The following is a 19,280-nucleotide window of genomic DNA, read 5'->3' as shown; positions in this document are numbered from 1 at the left end:
AGTTTTTCAGAGAAATTACTTCTATAGAAATCAATGAGCGAACTATTCTCTAGGGTTCATGCATGTAAAGGTTTTACAGAGAGTTAAAACAAGCTGAAATCTCTCTGGAAACACAGTTATAGCACATAAGCTCTGTGACTAGTCTCTAAAACATGTCAAGCTTTTCCTTCTGTTTTTACATTTCTTTGATTTTTATTTCCTCTTCATGCATGAGCAAGGAAGAAAGGAGCACTTTGTTTTACATCTGCCACTTTGCATGAGCAACTGAGGTTTCCCATAAGTAGTCTTAAACATCAAAAAGTGAGTTTAATAAGATTTTTCATGCATATGGCATCTTGTGTTTAAATAGGGTGACAAGTAATGGGAATTGTGTTAGAGGACAGCAGAGCCTGGGTCAGCTGTGACAAGTGGTGGTTCTGTTGCAGGGTGAGCTTGCTGCAGCATGAGGGCTGGCTGGGGGGGGTGTCAGCCAATGACAAAGATATTGATAGCTGGTTTGCACATTTGAATTATTGAATAACACTTCTTTTTGACAGGCTGGAAGAAAATAATTTATGTGCTAGTATATTAAGGCATGTGGTAGTGGAGTTCTTGGTTGGTGATAGCATGTGGTAGTGGAGTTCTTGGTGCCATAAGCCAGAGTTTTGATACACCATTGACCTTTTTGTTGCTTTTGAATCAGTGTTCTGGTAGCTCACTTCTGCCAGCGCCTAATATCTTGTCTGGGACTGGCAGGCTCTTAACTGATTAAGTATTTCTTGAACCCTTCTTACTGTGTTCAGTAACCTGAATACTGGGTCATAGATGACAGATTTTATCATTTGTTGATTACTCTGATAGGGCTATTTCACTCTTTGTTCTTGTAGTCAAGATTGCCTTGTGTGCGTAGATGTTGGGAATGGTGATCTCAAAACCTTTAAACTGAAGTACTGTCACCAGACACTGAGTATTTGTTACATGAGCTACTATTAATTACACTGTTAAATTCTTACTATACTGATTGCAATCATTTTTTCCTTCCTAGCCTAGTTTTCGAACCACATCTATGATGTCACTCTGTTCCGTTGTTACCGAAGTGCATTAACATAAGCTGTTCCAAGGGAAGATTTTAGAGGTTTGCAGCTTAATCCGAGTGATCTAATTTTTAGTTTCTCAAATCTGTTTCTTAAAGGAGTGGTTTTATTCCTGACTCTAAAATACTGTTAAAATAATGTGTTTAAGATGGCCATGACTATTTTAGGAGAGGATCTGATTTGAGACCATCTGAAGAACTTCAACATGCACAAGTACACGGGACCTGATGAAATCCATCCACGGGTCCTGAAGGAGCTGGCAAATGAAGTTGCTAAGCCATTGGCCATCATGTTTGAAAGATCATGGCAGTCAGGTGAAGTTCCCGACGACTGGAAAAAGGGAAATATAACCCCCATTTTTAAGAAGGGGAAAATGGATGACCCAGGGAACTACAGACCAGTCAGTCTCACCTCTGTGCCTGACAAAATCTTGGAGCAGATTCTCCTGGAAGGCATGCTAAGGCACATGAAAATCAACAAGGTGCTTGGTGACAGCCAGCATGGCTTCACTAAGGGGAAATCCTGCCTGACCAATTTGGTAGCCTCCTATGATGGGGCTACAGAACTTATGGACAGGGGTAGAGCAGTTGATGTCGCCTAGATGGAGTTGTGCAAAGCTTTTGACATTGTCCCACACGACATCCTTGTCTCTAAATTGGAGAGACATCAATTTGATGGATGGACCACTTGGTGGATATAGAACTGGCTGGATGGCCGCACACAAAGAGTTGTGATCAATGGCTCAATGTCTGCCTGGAGACCAGTAACAAGTGGTGTCCCTCAGGGATCGGTGTTGGGACCGGTCTTGTTCAACATCTTTGTTGGTGACATGGACAGTGGGATTGCGTGTGCCCTCAGCCGGTTTGCCAATGACACCAAGCTGTGTGGTTCAGTTGATACTCTGGAGGGAAGGAATGCCATCCAGAGGGACCTCAACACGCTTGTGAGGTGGGCTGATGCCAGCCTTATGAAGTTTAACCATGACAAGTGCAAGGTCCTGCACCTGGGTCAGAGCAATCCCAGGCACAGCTACAGGTTGGGCAGAGAAGAGATTCAGAGCAGCCCTGCGGAGAAGGACTTGGGGGTGCTGGTCGATGAGAAAATGAACATGAGCTGGCTGCAGTCTGCACTTGCAGCCCAGAAAGCCAACCGTATCCTGGGTTGCATCAAAAGGAGCGTGACCAGCAGGTCGAAGGAGGTGATCCTGCCCCTCTACTCTGCTCTCGTGAGACCTCACTTGAAGTATTGTGTGCAGTTCTGGTGTCCTCAACATAAAAAGGACATGAAACTGTTGGAACAAGTCCAGAGGAGGGCCACGAGGATGATCAGGGGACTGGAGCACCTCCTGTATGAAGACAGGCTGAGAAAGTTGGGGCTGTTCATCCTGGAGAAGAGAAGGCTGCATGGAGACCTCATAGCAGCCTTCCAGTATCTGAAAGCGGGCCTACAAGGATGATGGACAGGGACTCTTCATTAGGGACTGTAGTGATAGGACAAGGGGTAACGGGTTAAACAGGGGAAGTTTAGATTTGATATAAGGAGGAAGCTCTTTACTGTGAGGGTGGTGAGGCACTGGAATGGGTTGCCCAGGGAGGTTGTGAATGCTCCATCCCTGCTGGTGTTCAAGGCCAGGTTGGACAGAGCCTTGGGTGGCATGGTTTAGTGTGAGGTGATCCTGCCCATGGCAGGTTGGCTGGAACTAGATGATCTTAAGGTCCTTTCCAACGCAAACTACTCTATGATTTTATGATTCTATTTTATACATTTTTCAATCATATGTCCTCAATAAAAATTTCAACTTGCACTGTAAAAATTGTAGCGAGGTCTTCACCAAGGCCTCATAGCTACACATTATATAGAAATTTTGAATATCACCCTTAGTGTAAATTTGTGTTAACTGGCTGCTTCAACTCTCTGTAGAAAATGCTAAGTAGTTTTGAAACTGGAGTAATGATATGATCCTGGAGAATCTAAAGCTTTGTTCAACAATTCTTATTTTTGTTCTGAATATAAAAAGACTGTAGAGCATTTGTGTGTTTGGGTTTTTGTTTTGGTTTGTTTTTTTTTGTTTTTTTTTTTCTGCTTCCTAAATGCTGCTTATCTTCATCTCTATAAAGCAATACTACTAATTTCTTGGGTTTTCATTTGCTTGTCAAGGATTACTAAATGTTGTTATACTGTTGCCTACATTTTTGTCATCTAATGCAGGCTTATTTGTGTCCATACACTTTAGAATTTTAGGTTGTTATTGAGTAGGTAGGGAACTACTGCTTTGCAGCCATTGAGAGTGGAGGGTATGGCTTGCATAACCATGGAATGAAGAAAAGAGAAAGGTAACTGTAGGTGCTGTGCATGGAGTTTCTCAGCTAAATGTCTTGGGTTTAACTTTGTTCCTTTATCTTGTGTTTCTTTTCTGACATGGGACAACGTTTAAACCTCACAAACTCCCTCTTGTTGCAGTTTTGCAGTGTTTGCGTAACACTAAATGCTTTTAACAACAGTTCAGCCTTTCACAAGCTGGCTCTTTCAGTCTTTCCACTTCTTTAACATCTTATTCTCTCATCCGTGTCTTTTAATTCTTAGCTGGCTGCTGTCCTGCACCTTTCGTTGAGTCCTAGCTGCCAGTCTAGCAGATACACTTCTTGGGTCCTTTTTCTAGTTTCTGTACCTGCATAATGGCTGCTAGTTGTTTTCACAAATGTAGCCTTCGTCAGACGTTGGAGAGGTAAAATATAATACCCAAATCCAAGCCAGTGGGCTTGAACCAGCCAACGAGTCAGAACAATATCCTGAACCCTGTCATGCTTGAATTTGATTTCTTGCTCTGCTATGGGTCTCCTACATGGCCTTGACACTCTCGGTAGTCCTCTGTCCCCTCCTCTGGGGTTTCTGCTTACCCAGCTGCATCATTTGTCAAGTAAATACACAGGTTTGCAGGTAGGGCTGTGTCTTTCTGTTGCTGGTTTTGAATAATGGACTTAGCTCTAAGCGCACACAATGTACAATCTTTTATGCTTAATTTACATTGGAGGTTCTTCCCTGAATCACTTTTCTACTCTAGAAAAGTGTGTTGATTACAGACATAGTGGTAATGTTTATGCCTGTTGGATTACCTGCAAATAAAAGTAATAGCGTATCCCTCTGGACAGATAAGGACTAATACTTGAGTGGAAGGCACCATGCAGTGGTAACAGGCAAACACATAAAATACCAGATCTTGATGTAAAAATGACTGTTGTTTTGATGTTTCTTTAGCTGTCTTCCCATGTGTGGCTAGCTTGACAGCTGCTAGAAAAAGTACATCTGGTGATGAACTGAAGTTTCAGAGAGGGTGAACAAAAGATGTAGGATCCCTGATTGACTAGCTTGATTTAATTTTAGCAGTAGCTTTGTTAAAGTTACTGTTGAATAGATCATTTCCTAGAGACTACAGCTCTGTTTCCTATGGATATGGATAGTATCTACTGTCATGGCAGGGTGTTGACTTTGGGTAAATACTGTAGCTGTGACTTAAGATAAGTAAGGCTAATGTGTGACAAAAGTATGAAGGTTGTCTGAAGGACCCATTACTGGCTATTTCATTGTAACATTTTTGTGGTTTGCCAGTGGCACATGTCTTCTTCTTACTCTTCTGCTCAAGTGGATTGCTTTGAGGATTTATTAAATTATGCCAGGCCAGAAGCCTTTAAACTGGTAAATCTGAAATACTATCTGAAATAAATCTGCTGGGGTTTTCATGATGATGCCCTGAAGTGTATTTTCATTCTGCAGGTGTAGAAGACATAACAGAGCAAAGCAAATTGCAGTAGCATGTAGCAAGTGGGTATAACGTTCAAGCCTAAACTATGGTCTTGGAATCTGCAGTCACAGTGTTTTCTAAAGCAAATACGATGTGTTTGGGGGAATAACTTGTAACATTTCCACACCAACAAATGCTGTTCTGTATGAAAATGCTTTTATTACTGTCTGCTTCTGTTTGTCAAATTATTATCTATATAGATTTGCAAAATACTAAATTTAGATAAATCCACATACCAAATCTGGCTTCCTTTCTTTTCAGATAAAATCATTGTTTGATGTGTAAGGCTGGAGGGAGAACTCTTGTATTTGCTTGTGGGACTTGCTATGGAGCTCACGTCCACACACTCTAAAATTTCATTAGTGGTTTGAGTCTGTTGTCTGTCTGAAATTATACTTTTCAGGGGCCACTGAGCTGCTGCTGCCAGACTAACACAGGAAAGACTTGTTTCTGTTGCTGTGGTCTCTGCTGCCTCTTGGAGAGAGGGTTGTTAAACCAGGTCCAAGCTCTGCAGCTGGATGATGCACATTAATCTGAGTTGTGTTAGCTTAGTTGCACAGAATTTGCTAGGATTTTAGGAGAGAACATCTCCATTTCATCCTTTTCATCCAAAAGAAAAAAAAAAAATCCTATAATATTTTTACCTAGTTTACTTACATAACCTGTTGGTTGCTGTTATTCCTTCTGAGAAGAATTAGGTGAAGTTTCTTAGGAAGAAATACATATCGTGGCTTCACCAGTGCTGAGTTCCCCTTTCCTGCTACCACTTCCTCCCCTGCCTCTTCAATATTTTTCTCCACCCCCTAACAACTTGGAGTCAGGGCAACACAGGGGAATAAGATGAGGCATCTCTGTGACCGTCCCCATGGGCTCCATTAGCACTGGCCCCCACTTGCATGTTATCTCACAGAGCAGTCATCCAGTTTGTGGTTGATTCCTGATGTTAAATCTTACTGCCTCTGCAAACAGAGAAGACAGCAAAGCAAAGCCTTTGCAAAGGTTGGGGGCTGTGATGAAGTGCAGGCACATGTGCTGATGTTGCCTGTTGGCGTGTTGCTAGAGAGTCTCTAAGTAATTCTTTTCCCCCACCATAGAAGTGCTGAGTAAACAAAACTTGGTTGCTTCTGTGTACCCAACAGACATTGATGGCAGTGGGGCCATGCTAGGGCTTTGGAGCAGGTTTGCTGAGCAGCATCTTGCCTTGTGGGCTCTAATCTCTGATTAACCCACATAAGGGATGGCTGGATTAAAACAACAAATATCTGTGCTGCCATCTTGTGAACCAGAATTTCATAACACCTTTTAGGTTATTTTGTAAATATGGCAGTGTTGCTATGGCAGCAGAGATCTGGTGTGGAAAAACATTGCCAAAACTATTTATTGCTGATTTAGTGCAAGGTACAGGGCAGGCAATTTGTCACTGTTGCTTGCTTCAACTCATTTAAATTGAATAAGAAATGCATCAGAATTGCTTTGATCAGGGAAATGAATGTCACAATAAACTTCATGCCCATGTGCACAACTTAACAAAACGCAATAACACACAGTGAAATCTGTCTTCTAATACTTATGTACAGACAACCCATACATGAATGCTTCATAGTTTTCAGTGTAGCTCTTACTGAAAGTCAGTATCCTCCCTGGTGAAATCATACTTATAAAAATTTCAGATGCTGCTAAGTCTAACACTATCTGCCTTAGATAAGCAAATCTGAATCTGAACTGATTTATGGAAGGGTAAGAGCTCTAGAAGTTAATCCAAAATCTCTTGCTAAAGGATTTGATCCTCATTTTACATGCTGAAGTTCTGAGTTCTTGTGTAGCAAAGTGATTCACGGTGTCTTCCACAATGCTGTCTTCATGTAATTTCTTGCATGCAACATAATAGAAGTGACTGGTGGTGACATCGCCCACCTTCCTTCCCCACATTGCTCCAGTAGCCTACAATCACAAAATATTTATCTTTCACATAAAGTATGCTTTTTAGGATGGATAAAATTGAGATTCAGGAGAGGCTGTCACTGCAGTATGACTCTAGAGCCTCAAATTTAGAAGACAGCGTTTCTAGAGTCTGTGGCTCCAGAAGTAATTTGGTAGCAGAGGACTATAACTCTGATTTGAGACAAGGCTTTCAAATGTAAAGCAGATATGGGGCTGAGTGCACCAGAATGTGAAGAAAAAAAGGTCTGAAGAAAGTAGTTTTCTCAGCTACTTGCTTTGCCACTCCTCTCCACAGCCTCTAAGTGGAACCTCCAATCTTTGCAGGTTTTTTACACAACTCACACTTTTTTCCATGATGATCTTCAAATTGTATCTATCTTTGTGTGGAAGCTCTGCATGCATTTCATCTGGAAATAGCCTGTACGTATTTGTGAAACAACCTCTTTATAAGGTTTCTGGTTTAGGGTTGTATCACGCTAAAGCTTGCAGTCTGAGAGCAAATTCCAGAGTTAACACAGTCTTTCCTTATAAAAAAATCAATGCCACCAGCACTGCTCCTGCTCAGCCAAACAACACACCTAACTTGCTTCTGCTGCTCTTACCCTCCTTTTTAAAGCAATATTTATGGGACTGTTGGTGTGTGGGGGGAAACTCTCTTTTTGCATTTAAAAACCAGAAGCAAATAAAGAGTTAAGACATGAGGTTTCTTAACAAATATTTACATTCAGAAATCAGAGGCATAACAATGTGGAACTCTATAATGAGTTCTCATGCTTCAGGCTATTTTGTATTGCTAAGTATCTTCAAATAAAAGTTTTGATTCAAAATAATCCTGCCACTTCACAGACACTCAAAATTAGAATCCACCAATTTGCTTTGCGACTGATTGTTACTTTACTAACAACAAGCCTGTGTCACTTGTGTTGAACCATACTGAAAGGCTGTAATTGTGAGCCAAGAGGGTAGTAAATGGGCGGTAACTTATCTTTACCTTGTCTTCACTATACCATTGTCATATAGCAGCATCCAGTGTTCTGAGCATTGGCTCTGGAGTCCCACCTTTATCCAGGAAGTGAAAACCTGATGTCCTCGGATCCACATCTTGCAGCATAAATGCAAAAGGGCAGGGCAGCACAAGTATAAATTTTGCTGCTATAGCCAATGTGTGCTGAATGTGGTGGGCTTTGGGTGGGTTATACAATATATTCTCTCTTCTCTGCTGAGCGCTGGCTCTAGCATTTCCAGTCCCTTAGCCAACTGTGTATGCTTTGTTGACCACACAGACTGTCAAAGACAACTTCATAACTGGTTAAGTCCACAGTGCAGTGCTTCCAGTTCCCTTGACCTTCCCTTGAATGAGATTCAGGGGTGTTTTGCTTTTAAAATGCAAGTCTGAGCTCATTATACTGCTGCTGTTTTGTGTGATCAAATGTGGAAACTGCAATCTCTTGGTGAGCAGCATACTGTTAACTGCTCATGGGTCTGGCACAGAAGTCATTGTTATCTTGCCAAAAATTCACTGCTGAACTGCTCTGCAGCAGATTGCCAAGAGTCAAGCAGAATTGAGCAAAGCAAAAGGAAATTGTACGTCAACACTCACGCCTGGCAGGCTTTCCCAGTTCTATGTATTGGAATTAAAGTTTTGGAGATTAATTTCCATTGATCAGGTCTCGGTTTGGGTTTTTGTCTAAGGCAAACCCTTTGTTTCTGCACTAGGAAGTACTGCAGTATTATGAAAGTTAAGCACGCTGTATTTATGCATACTGGTATATGATCCCAAGTATGTGTCTTTAGAAAAATACTTAAATTGGCATTGGTAGCTCTGCAGGGCTGTTCTAATGATAGCTAATTTTTGGTGGCACTAGCCAGGACTTCAGGGATGTTTAATGTTTTGATCTGCTTCCTGAGGTTCCTCTGTCTCTCCACTGTGGAACGGGGTTTCAGCTGTAATGAGTGATCAAATCAACCACCATGTTCACTGTGGCAGTTTTTCACGTCATACATTTGTCAGTAAATTCAGGTTTGTAAAAACACAGTTGTAGGGATTGCATTGTGGAAAGTTCAAGGCCAGGCTGGATGAGGTTTTGAACAACTTCGTCTAGTGGGAGGTGTCCTGCCCATGGAAGACAGGCTGGAACTAGATGATCTGTAAGGTCCCTTCCAACCCAAACTATCCTATGATCCTATGAAATACACTTGTACATTTGATAGTTATAATAGTTTTATTCCATGAGCTTCATACTAAAGGAAAACATACCATCTAACACTGGGTTGTAGGCCCTTCCTCTTGTGTAGCCAGAGTATTGAGTAGTTTTTGTGGGGAACAGTTTCTGCAGCAGTCTTAAATCTGATGCTGATACTGCAGTCCTGCATGCTCAGGAAAACAGTGAGTGAGCCAAAGGCAGTTTTGCTTTTTCAACCCCAAAGAAAAATAAATTGCTCCTAAGGTACTATAAATCTTTATTGTCAGGTGGATATTCTCTGTTTCACTTAAAGAAATGGAAGTAGAAGGATTTGTCTCTTTTTCAACCCAGTCTACTCCTCCTATCAGTAGCATGTCATATGATAACTTTCATGAAACTCACTGAACTCTGCCTTAAAAAGCAGAACCACACAACCTTAAAGTAATGCTTCTTTCTGTTTAAAACCACAATTCCCTTTTAGCTGAATTGGTGTAAAGGGAACAAAAAACTAGTTTTCTGCAAGTACGGGGGAGAAATGTGCTATATAAATGTGCTACATAAATGTGCTGCAATAAATACTAGGAGAAAGAGTAACAGAGTTGGGTGGCAGCTGTTTGCATAACTAAAACTTACAAGGTTGGTTGTGTATTTGCGGGATTTCATGCAAATCCAAAGGTTTTCCCTGCCTCTGATTAAGTGTGAAAAACGGACTAAATCTTTTCACAGTAGATCTTCTTGTAGTTAAGTTCTGCAACTTCCAGACATAGGTAAAACCTGTAAAAGCTGTAGGTGTGCTCAGTCTTGAAGACTGATTCCCAAAAGCTTTACAATACAGTTGTCTTACTACAGACATCTGAGTTTGTCTAGAATTCATACGACTTAGTGTTCTTTTTAGCCATAAATGGAAATAAACTCTTCGTATCTTTCAAGTCTGGTCTATTTAATTCTCTCTACGTTTTTTTTTCTTTTTTTCTCACTGAGCCACTAACATGCTTGCTCTAAAAAGAGACTGATTTTGTTAGTTTATCTGGACTTATTGGAATGACAACTGTATTCTTCATTACCCACCCACCACCTCTTCTTTTTCTTTTTTTTTTTTTTTTTTTTTAACCCCTCCTCCCCAGTTTGTTTCCTCATATTGTTTCCGGTTTGTTCCTCAGTGTATTGCATTTACCCACTAGACTGGGTAGCCTTCCTATCCAGAACAGGATGGTTCCAGATTAATCTTAAAGGTTCATCACCACACTGGAAACAAATCCAAACTGGTTTTGCAGCTGTTGTATAACAGGTGGTTTTTAAAGCTGAAGAGTAGCTTTCACCTTGGGTAAGAATCCCATTTAGAGCTTGGGGAATGACTCAATTATATATGGACCCTTCCAGGGCACATATATGTATCTTCAAAAACAGTTCCAATGTAATCTTTTTTTTGGGTACTCTGGACTGATATCAGAAAAATCTTTCAATAAGGAAAAAAAGAGAATTAGAAGTATAAAGGATTCAGTGAAAGCTAGCAAACAGTGTTCTGAGGGTAAACAGCTCCTCTCACTGGTGACGGTGCATTGACCAACAGGGTCAGCTTCAGCTCATGGTGGTTGCTTCCTGTGGCTCAGAAGCTTGTTCTGCTAATCTGTGCAACTTTTTTTTCTGGAAGGCACATTTTAGGAAATAAATTCTGTAGAAAAGCCAACTGGCTTGGGTGAAACCCACATTGCTGGGTGTACACATTCTTTGTTTATTCTTCCTTGTCCTCCATTTTGGAGAAGACAAATGTTATGACATTTTGCCTTAATGGGTATATCTAGTCTACAAAATGTCATTAATGATGATGCCTTTTGTGACCTTTGGCAATAACACATGTACATGGACCAAGGAAACTTGTCACTGAACCAGCTTTTACACTGCAAACTACAGTTCTCCTAATTACACTCACTCCACACATTTTTGTGTGTTATTGTCCCAGACTTATGTCTGGTGGTTTCCTGAACAGCTATTTGGGTAGTCTGTGCTTCAGTGAAAAAACTTTCATATGTCCTGTAACAAATCCAAAAGTGTAATGGAGTAGGTAATTTATCTTGAGTTTTAACCTGAAACAAAATGATGTAGTGAGGTTTTCTTCTCTGTGGTGGGAGAAGAAACTGGCTCACTTTCAACTTGGATCCCAGCTTTCTGGTTTCTAAAGCCATCCCTGTGGAGGTGGTGTTAGATTTGTAATGTTGTCTCAGGCGGCATATAGCAATGCTGCCTCACTGACACTAAGTAAAATAAACTAATTTCTTTAGTTTTGTTCTTGTCCATTTGTAATGGTATTAATGTCCTTCTAACAACAGAGAGATTGCTTAAGTGGGGAAAAAAAAATACTAGGAAAGAACTAGCCAGATTTACAGCTCTTGTAAAGTGATTTAGCTGCTAGAGATAAGAATAATATTACAGGGCCAAAACACTTAGACCACCAATGTAAGGAACTTCTGGTCTAGTGATTAGGATGCTAACCTTTTTCAGGAGTTCTTTGGTAGCAGTTTCTCCTGGCTACTCCATATAAAAATACTGGATAATACAGCTTAATGTCTGTTACTGGCTTTCTGAACTGGCTATGTATTTAATAATTACTGCTTTATATCTACTACCGTATGTACCACATCCGAGTCTCAAAAACATAACTAGTTTACCTCCTTGAAGGATTGAGTCACTCTTTGGTGAGAAGCCATCCTACATGATGGATGACGGAAATGTTTTGGGCAACTGACTGCCAGGCAGACCTCAAATACATAAAGTACCTTGGGCTGTTTCAACAAAAAGCTTGACTGCTTCCTCCCAGCACTGGCACCATGTGTTTCACAGGTGGACACAGAGGGCTGTCACATACTGTGGGAGGAGGATGAGCTGCTGGAGTGCCCTGTGCTGAGATGAGCATTGCTGGGAGCTTGGGCTGTAGAGCACATTGGCTGCAGGAACCAGCCATTTATGTAGCACATTATTGGCCCTGATGCTCTTGAGGTTCAGCCCTGGCATTCCTACCATGGGTTCTTTTTTTAATGCAAACATCAATAATACATTGTAGTCTGGGTTTTTTCCTGGGTTCATCTTAAATTATTGCCTATTTAAAAGCATAGTTCTGTTCAAAAGATCCAAGTTAAAACCCCCCTTAGTGGATTTATACTTCAAAGCATATTGTTTGGTTATTGATGGGTCACACAGTGCAAACTCGATTCTCTAGTCATTTTGATCTGCCAAGTGAATGAATGTGAGAATTTTGTCGTTAGCCTGTACCCTTTTATCTTATGACTGTGTTATGGTAGTGACATTAAAAGTGCAATGGTTGTGGCTGAAAGGTGTCACTTCTATTAAAACCACAAATAACAATGTTTCTCAAATGGTGTCTCTGTAGGTGGATGGAGGTCTGCTTGGAGGAAGAGCTGCCCCCAACTACAGAGCTGGAGGAAGGCTTAAGAAATGGTGTTTACCTAGCCAAGCTCGCAAAGTTCTTTGCCCCTAATGTGGTATCAGACAAAAAGATATACGATGTGGAGCAGGCACGCTATAAGGTAATAACTTTTTTCAGTTCTCTCACTGACAAGACAGAAAAAGGAAAAGTGATGTCTGTTTTCCAACTCTTAAACATACTTAGCATGGTTGATGTTCTGCACCTCTCCTGTAAGATTGTCAGGGTTAGATGGAAGACACACATCACTAGACCAGGATGATGTTAGAAATGTTTTACCCTTACAAAACCTGTTAGTATCACTTACTGTTTCTAAAGCTGAACAAATCATGCTGCTGGCTCCAGGGAGAACATGAGCTTTGCCATTTATACAATTATTTCTTGTTAGGAATAAGAGACTAAAGTAATTCAGGAATTAAACTTGATGACTAATCCAAACTTTATTCATCTTGTATGGAAAGACACTCACTTCATTAGATATGTGTGTTTATTTTATCGAAGCTAACACTGAGAAGCAAAACCAAGCTCCCAGTACTTAAGGTTTGCTTGCTATTTGTGCAAGCTCTTCATTAACTCCAAGATCATCAGTAATACAGAAATGTATACATGCATATGAGCAATCCCATTACAGACTGCATTGTTTCAACATGTAGAACAGGCAGAAAAAAATGAAATGGTCATTTTTAAGGTGTAATCACTGGCTGTTGTTCAAGAGTTGAGAAATTAAGCTGTTCTAGGTGTCATATTGTTACAGAACAGTGGTTAAGAATCCTGATTACATTTAAACACTGCTTCTGAAAATCTCCAGAACTTCAGTCTGGGCTTCTTTTCCTCTTTTCCTCTGACTTTTTAAAAATAATAAAAAAGAAAATATTAAAGAAAGAAAATATTTTTCCTCTTTTAATTGCTGCCTGCCTAGACTGTAGGGAGGATCAGGTATTCAGGTAAGTCTGATGAGTCTGTAAGAGCTCCTTACCCATTCTCCTTCACTGAAGTGCTGAGCAGTGTTAGCACTTCTGAATTTTGGAGGTAGTGGTTCCTAGTATTCGACAGCAAGCCTTTACTCCCAAAGACTACTCTAAGACTGTACAAACGGCCACTTCAGTCAAAGCCCACTCAGATGGGTACAAACCTGGCTTACGTTACTTAAACGAATGAGCTGCGCAGCATGGGGATGTTGATATATCGGGATGCTTTGTGAGCAGCAATGAGACTGTGACACTTTGATCTCCAGGTTCAGACTGGCTTTATGTGACTTTTACCAGCTTTTTCTTCTGTTTGCAATAGCGATCTGGCCTTCATTTTCGGCACACTGACAATACCGTGCAGTGGTTAAGAGCAATGGAGTCCATTGGTTTGCCCAAGGTAAGCCTTTAAATTTTAGCAAAGAAATCCGCTCAAGGCACTGACTCGCTGAGATGCTCTTTAATCTGTTTAAGCATAAACAGGTGCTTACAGTAACTCTACAGGGAAGGGGTTATTTGGGAAACAAATCTGAAGTGAAGGTAACACTGAGAGCAGTGGGAGTGTCAGTTATGTGCTACTGCTGCTAGTGTGCATGGGCTGAGGCTACTGCGGATGAGTGCTATCTGTAGAAATTCTTGGGATGCTTCTCCTGTGGGAAGTAGAAGTGCTAGTAGTGGTTTAGCTATATCTTATTGTAGTACAGTCCTTGTGGGGGCCTGAAAGGAATATGGTTTAAAACAGAAAACTTAAATCTTTGCTTTCTTTTGGTCTCTGCCTCTCATTGTGTCTCTTGCTGCCTCTTCTTCATAATGTATCTCCAGTTTCTCTGCCTCTACCTTTTTTCCAGACTGTCTTTGCACACTCCAGTGCACCTATGTGGCTGTGCTGCTCCTCTTCTTCAGCCAGCTGCTTTCTTGGGTCACCTCTTGTATTTGTCTTCTTTCTTGTGGGTCTTCACTTGTCATCTCCCCTACTGCTGCTGTTTCTGGGCATCAGTGAGTCTTTTTCAGGTGAAAATTCTTTAAGAAAGGGCAGTGTGGAAACACCTACCCTGATTGTTTGGACATTTTGGCACCTGCACACAGCTAGGGGCAAGTAATCCCTCAACCAGGCTGTCCAGCAGCCTTCTTGGGGCTCCTAGCCTGTGGCAAGGCACAGCAGGGAAGCTCAGGCAGCTGCCAGAAGGGCTGTAGGGGCTAGTGGCCAGTCACTGCAGGCAAACCCACTGCAGGTGCCCACAAGCAGAAAAGGGCACCCATGACTGCCAGCAGAAATGCCACAGAGATGGGGAGGGTCCTGCCTTTCCCAGGTCAGGCTTTTTGCTAGTGTAACTTGAGTCATCCATTCAGATGGCTGATTTCCACCCTGCCATCTCTCTTCTGAAACACTTTGCTTCTGTTGCAGAAGGCGGTCATGGCCAAATGCTTTCCTTATTCTTCCTCCCAGAGCTATTGTGAGTGAATGATGAAGAGGGCACTGTACTACTGACTTACTTAGTCTTGTCTCATTAACTATGGGACAGCACAGTCCCAAGTTCCCAGCCTGGGCTGGAAGTGCACTGCCAACTCTCACGGTTAACTAAGTCTATTTTTTTTTTTTTTTTTTTTTGAGAAACAGTGTTTAGTGGCTGGGACCAAGGCCAGGAACAAATTAGTGGTAGAACCAGAATTGGAACTTATGATGTGACTTTTTGGCAAAATTGCTTAATATTCCTCTATTCCTCTCTGAATATCTTTCTCTGTGAATGATGTATTCACAAAGTTAGGGGTACTGGCAATTAGAATTTTGAGGTTTTAAACCATTCTTGATAAGCTTGGTTTGCAAGGAGGTGTTGCAAATTGTATCTGCATCCCAGGTTTTGGATGTCTGTAGGAGCATAAGCCCTACTGCTTGTCCTACTACTGAAGCTTCTTCAAAAGGACCTTTTCTAAAAATCTTGCTGAAATTCTGCCTGCTTATCTTTCTGCCCCCCCCCCCCCTTCCTCCATTGCCCCCCCAGTATTTTTTTAATGCTTTATTGAATTCTTGCTTATGGAGACAACTGGTAAAGTTAAAATAACATCAGAATGGACTTGATTCACAGATGTATAGAAGTAACAGCTGAAATTCTGCAAGTTTATGGTATAGTCCTGCAGAGAGAGCTCTTTTAGTTACTTTTCTGCTCAGTAATATGTCTTCTCATTTAACTGTATGCTCTTTGTTTTTTAGATCTTTTATCCAGAGACTACAGATGTCTACGACAGGAAAAACATCCCGAGAATGATATATTGCATTCATGCTCTAAGGTAACTAGTGACGGGAGTAAAAGTTAAAGTAATCGCCAAATCTAGGAGTGTAGGTCACGAAATGGCTTTAGGGCAACCAGTATATCAAAATCTGACAGAATTTATGTATTCATTGATCTAAAGTTGGAAACAAAAAGTCCAATTTTTTCAGGACTATTGCCCAAATTATTTTAAAAATAAAAATTAAAGACAATTTAATTTAGTGCAGACATTCCTCTCTCAATGAGCACTCCCTCTCACAAAGTTCACATGTGATTTCAAAACACACACTACAATAGAAACCAAATAAAACTTTTTTATGGGGCAGACAAGTCGATCAGAGTGAAAATCATGGCAAACTGATGTCACTCTCCCAAAATGGAGCAAATAACTACTGTATTATGACATCATCACTGTGATGTCATAAGATTTTCCAAGATTTTAAAGTTCTGAGCAACTTGATTTTGAATGCAAATTCAGGAGGGCTTTGACCACACCATTGAAGGTAGAGCTTAGTTTATTTATTTTTTTTTATATGTTCTGCCTCAAAGGTTTTCTCGATGTTTAGCAAGAGTGATAAGCATCTGCCTTGTGCTGTCCCTGGTGTGAAGGGCAAGGGTGTTAGCAGACAGCTCCTCCCTCTTGTGGCTCTCCTAGCTCATTTCCTGCACATGGAGACCTTTTCCTTTCATTAACTTTCTTGCAACTAGTCTTGCAGAGAACATAATTACCTTGCACCCCAGACACTCACTCTTCTGTGTTCCTAATGGTGCTGTTCAAAGGCATGTCAACTGCTCTAAGGCTGTAGGTCAGAAACTATTCAATACATGCTGTAATTGAAACTTTCTAAGGTGTAATCCTTGAAATGTTGTGGCCATTCTTGCACTCTGTGTGTACTCACTGCCAATAAATAGGTCGTACCACCAAAGTTCATCTTATTTCTTTCAAATGCTACATGTTAGGAGTTGAGAGTCCTGGTTCTGTTGTGGTGTTTGCTGTTGGGCTGGGTTGCTGGTTTGGGGTGGGGGGAGGGTTTGTTCATATTTGCAAGTGTTGCTGCTTGAAATTATTATGTCTGGTGTAATTCTAACTATAGAGTATCACCAGGACAATTTGAGGGTAGCTCTCACCTAAAATTTGATAGTGCAATCTGTTCTGTGAGCGAGTGTCTCATGTAAGCTTAAAGTGATTTATTGAATTAGATGTATGGGCCTCTGATGTTAACCAGCTCAGGTGACATGGTTTGCTGAGTGCCCCTCCAGCCATGTTATGGACTGGCTTGAATGTTTTGCAGGAGGTGGAAGAACACAATGAGTTTTTCCAATATTTGCTCCCTCATGTATGGAGGAACACTTCATCAACTGTGCATTTGAATGCTGCATGAACAATAAACCCATCAATTAAATACCTTTATAAGTTCTGCCTAGTCTTTGCAACAGCAATAACTCTTTTCATTTTGAACTGAATTTTGGAATAGGTTGATCTTTTCAGCAGTTTTCCTTTCTCGATCTTGACAGGCCCCAGCACATATGTCAACATCAGAATTAGTCTGTATTGTCTTAGCTTCCACTTACATTTGTCTTGTTTAAATTACTTTTCCTTGCTGCTTATCAATGCAAAGCTATAACTCTGCACTTGCAACTAATATTTTAGAAACAGACTTGCAGGCAGGATGAAAGAATTGAAGAAACAATTGTTAAGCTTCATTTATTTCTATGTCTTTTCCTAAAAAGTGTAGGCCCTTTACTTTCAAATCAGTTCTCTCCAGCCCTTCAAGTTAAACTCCTATGCTAGTATTAAATGGCACACAGCCTACATTGAAAGCAGTCTGGCAAACAGAATTAAGGGCAGGCCATTGGCTTGGCTAGCAACATTCCCAGTTGTACTGGCATCAGAGGAACAGTGAACAGCAGGACTCTGGTTATGTTCCTCTTCTGCAGCTGGCATCTGTTCCCCCAGCTTCAAGATCATGCACCCTACCCACTTTACTCTCTGGGTTTGTTAGGGAATCCTCTTGCAGGGAGTCATCAACAGTTCACTGACCCTGGAAAAGTCCATATCCCTGCTTTTCTCAGGGTCCAGCACCACAGCATCCAGAAACAGCAATTCTAGTCAGGCTTTTCACCTTTGCAGCTGTAGCGTATATATGTGACCACTGTATGAAGAATCACCATTGGGATGGAAAGCTAAATTCTAATGCATCTCGGAGCACATGCTCAAATTTCAAAGGCTTATAACTTCAGAAAATTGAACACTTTCTCAGAGGTGACGGGTTGACCTACTTATTCTTTTTTCAGTTGTTACTAAGTCATTACTCTGAAGTAACATGATTCTTGAGCTTTCTAACAAAACTATGTAAATTTAACATAGGGTATTTCCTTATTCTCATCTTGGAAATCCTGGAGCCATCTTTAGTTCAGATATTTCCTGCTTGAATTCATTTATAGACAGTTAGTGTGCATAACTAAAGTGCTTAAAATTGATAAGATTATTTTTAATTTCCCTTTAAGAAGCATGAAATAGCTTTAACTGGATGCAATAGGAGAAAAAATCTCCATCATTCCGAAGGGTCTATTTGACACCTGAAATGTTAACATTTCACAGGGAAGTTTCTGGTTATTTGGGGTTTGATGATCTTTGAGCTGCTAGAGCACATGAAGATAGAAAATGACTCTAAGCAATATGGTTTAAATGTATTTTTTAGGATATGTGCTGGTTCAGGTCTGAAATGAAGACCATTGCACCAACTGTATGCAGAACAACTTGCACTGTCAAATACAGCACTGCTCTCTCCAGGAAGGAATGACGTAGCAAACAAACAATTTCTAGACTCCTGTTGAATATAATTACCCTCTTGCTTTTTTCCTGTTGAAACCTCAATACTTAAAGCCCATGAAAAATACAAAGGCATAGGTCTCATTTCTTGCACCATTTTTCTTGTGCAAGCCGATTTGGATTTGGTCCTGGACTAAATGAGGTTAAGAGTTGCTTCGCTTAAATTAAGATGCTGAGAGTGATTCATGTTAATAAATAGCAGTGCTTCTGAGACTTTGTTTTTTCCCCTTCCCCTGAAAAGCTTAGTTGTCAAATGACAAATCTGCTTGCAAAGGCAAGTAGATCACTGCTACCTCCTGGACAAACTATCCCTTTGAAGCTGGACAGCTTCAAAACATTGTTTTCCAAATAAGCAGTAGAAAAACACACACATTTTTTAAAGAAGAAAAAGCACACTATTTTCAGATCTGTTTTTTTTATGGCATGTTATATATGAGTTAACCATAAAACAAGACCCATGAACCTCTGCCTGGTATGAATGGCAGGTCTGTGTGGGTGAGAAAGAGGAACTTCACCTGGCGACTTCCGTTTCCCGTTTGTTTCTCCCTTGCTCCTGACGCCTCATATCAAGCTTTCTTAACGCCAAGATCCCCTGCTTTTGATTTTATGTGGGTTCCCTGAGGTTCAAGTCACACTATAAAAGCACTAAGCAAGCTGTTTCAAGTGAAATTGTAACCTAATACAGAATAGAAGCGCCTTGGTGCTCCCTGCAAGACTAGAAGCACATTTTCAGCACCACCTGGTGGTTAATAAATTTATCCAAGCAAAGGAGTGTAGGAG

General features: G+C 40.8%; 1 protein-coding gene and 1 long non-coding RNA gene across 5 annotated transcripts in view; one reads left to right on the top strand and one right to left on the bottom strand.

The window, feature by feature from the left end:
• LOC134160439 (uncharacterized) overlaps positions 1 to 19,280 on the bottom strand; it is a 456,110-nt gene that overhangs the window by 213,957 nt on the left and 222,873 nt on the right. The window lies entirely within an intron of this gene.
• The window catches only part of IQGAP2 (IQ motif containing GTPase activating protein 2), a 124,990-nt gene that overhangs the window by 49,853 nt on the left and 55,857 nt on the right, over positions 1 to 19,280 (top strand). For all 4 annotated transcript variants that reach the window (XM_062612366.1, XM_062612364.1, XM_062612365.1 and 1 more), the window contains exons 3-5: positions 12,382 to 12,538; positions 13,723 to 13,800; positions 15,610 to 15,686. In XM_062612366.1, coding sequence (XP_062468350.1) covers positions 12,382 to 12,538; positions 13,723 to 13,800; positions 15,610 to 15,686 — 312 coding nt within the window. The remainder of the gene's footprint in view (positions 1 to 12,381; positions 12,539 to 13,722; positions 13,801 to 15,609; positions 15,687 to 19,280) is intronic.

This window comes from Pezoporus occidentalis, unplaced genomic scaffold, assembly GCF_034315485.1.
Source record: "Pezoporus occidentalis ecotype Australia unplaced genomic scaffold, CSIRO_AGI_Poc_V1 ctg16, whole genome shotgun sequence".
Lineage (NCBI taxonomy): Eukaryota > Metazoa > Chordata > Aves > Psittaciformes > Psittacidae > Pezoporus > Pezoporus occidentalis.
The sequence above is the reverse complement of the archived record's forward strand: the minus strand, read 5'-3'. Positions and strand labels throughout refer to the sequence as shown.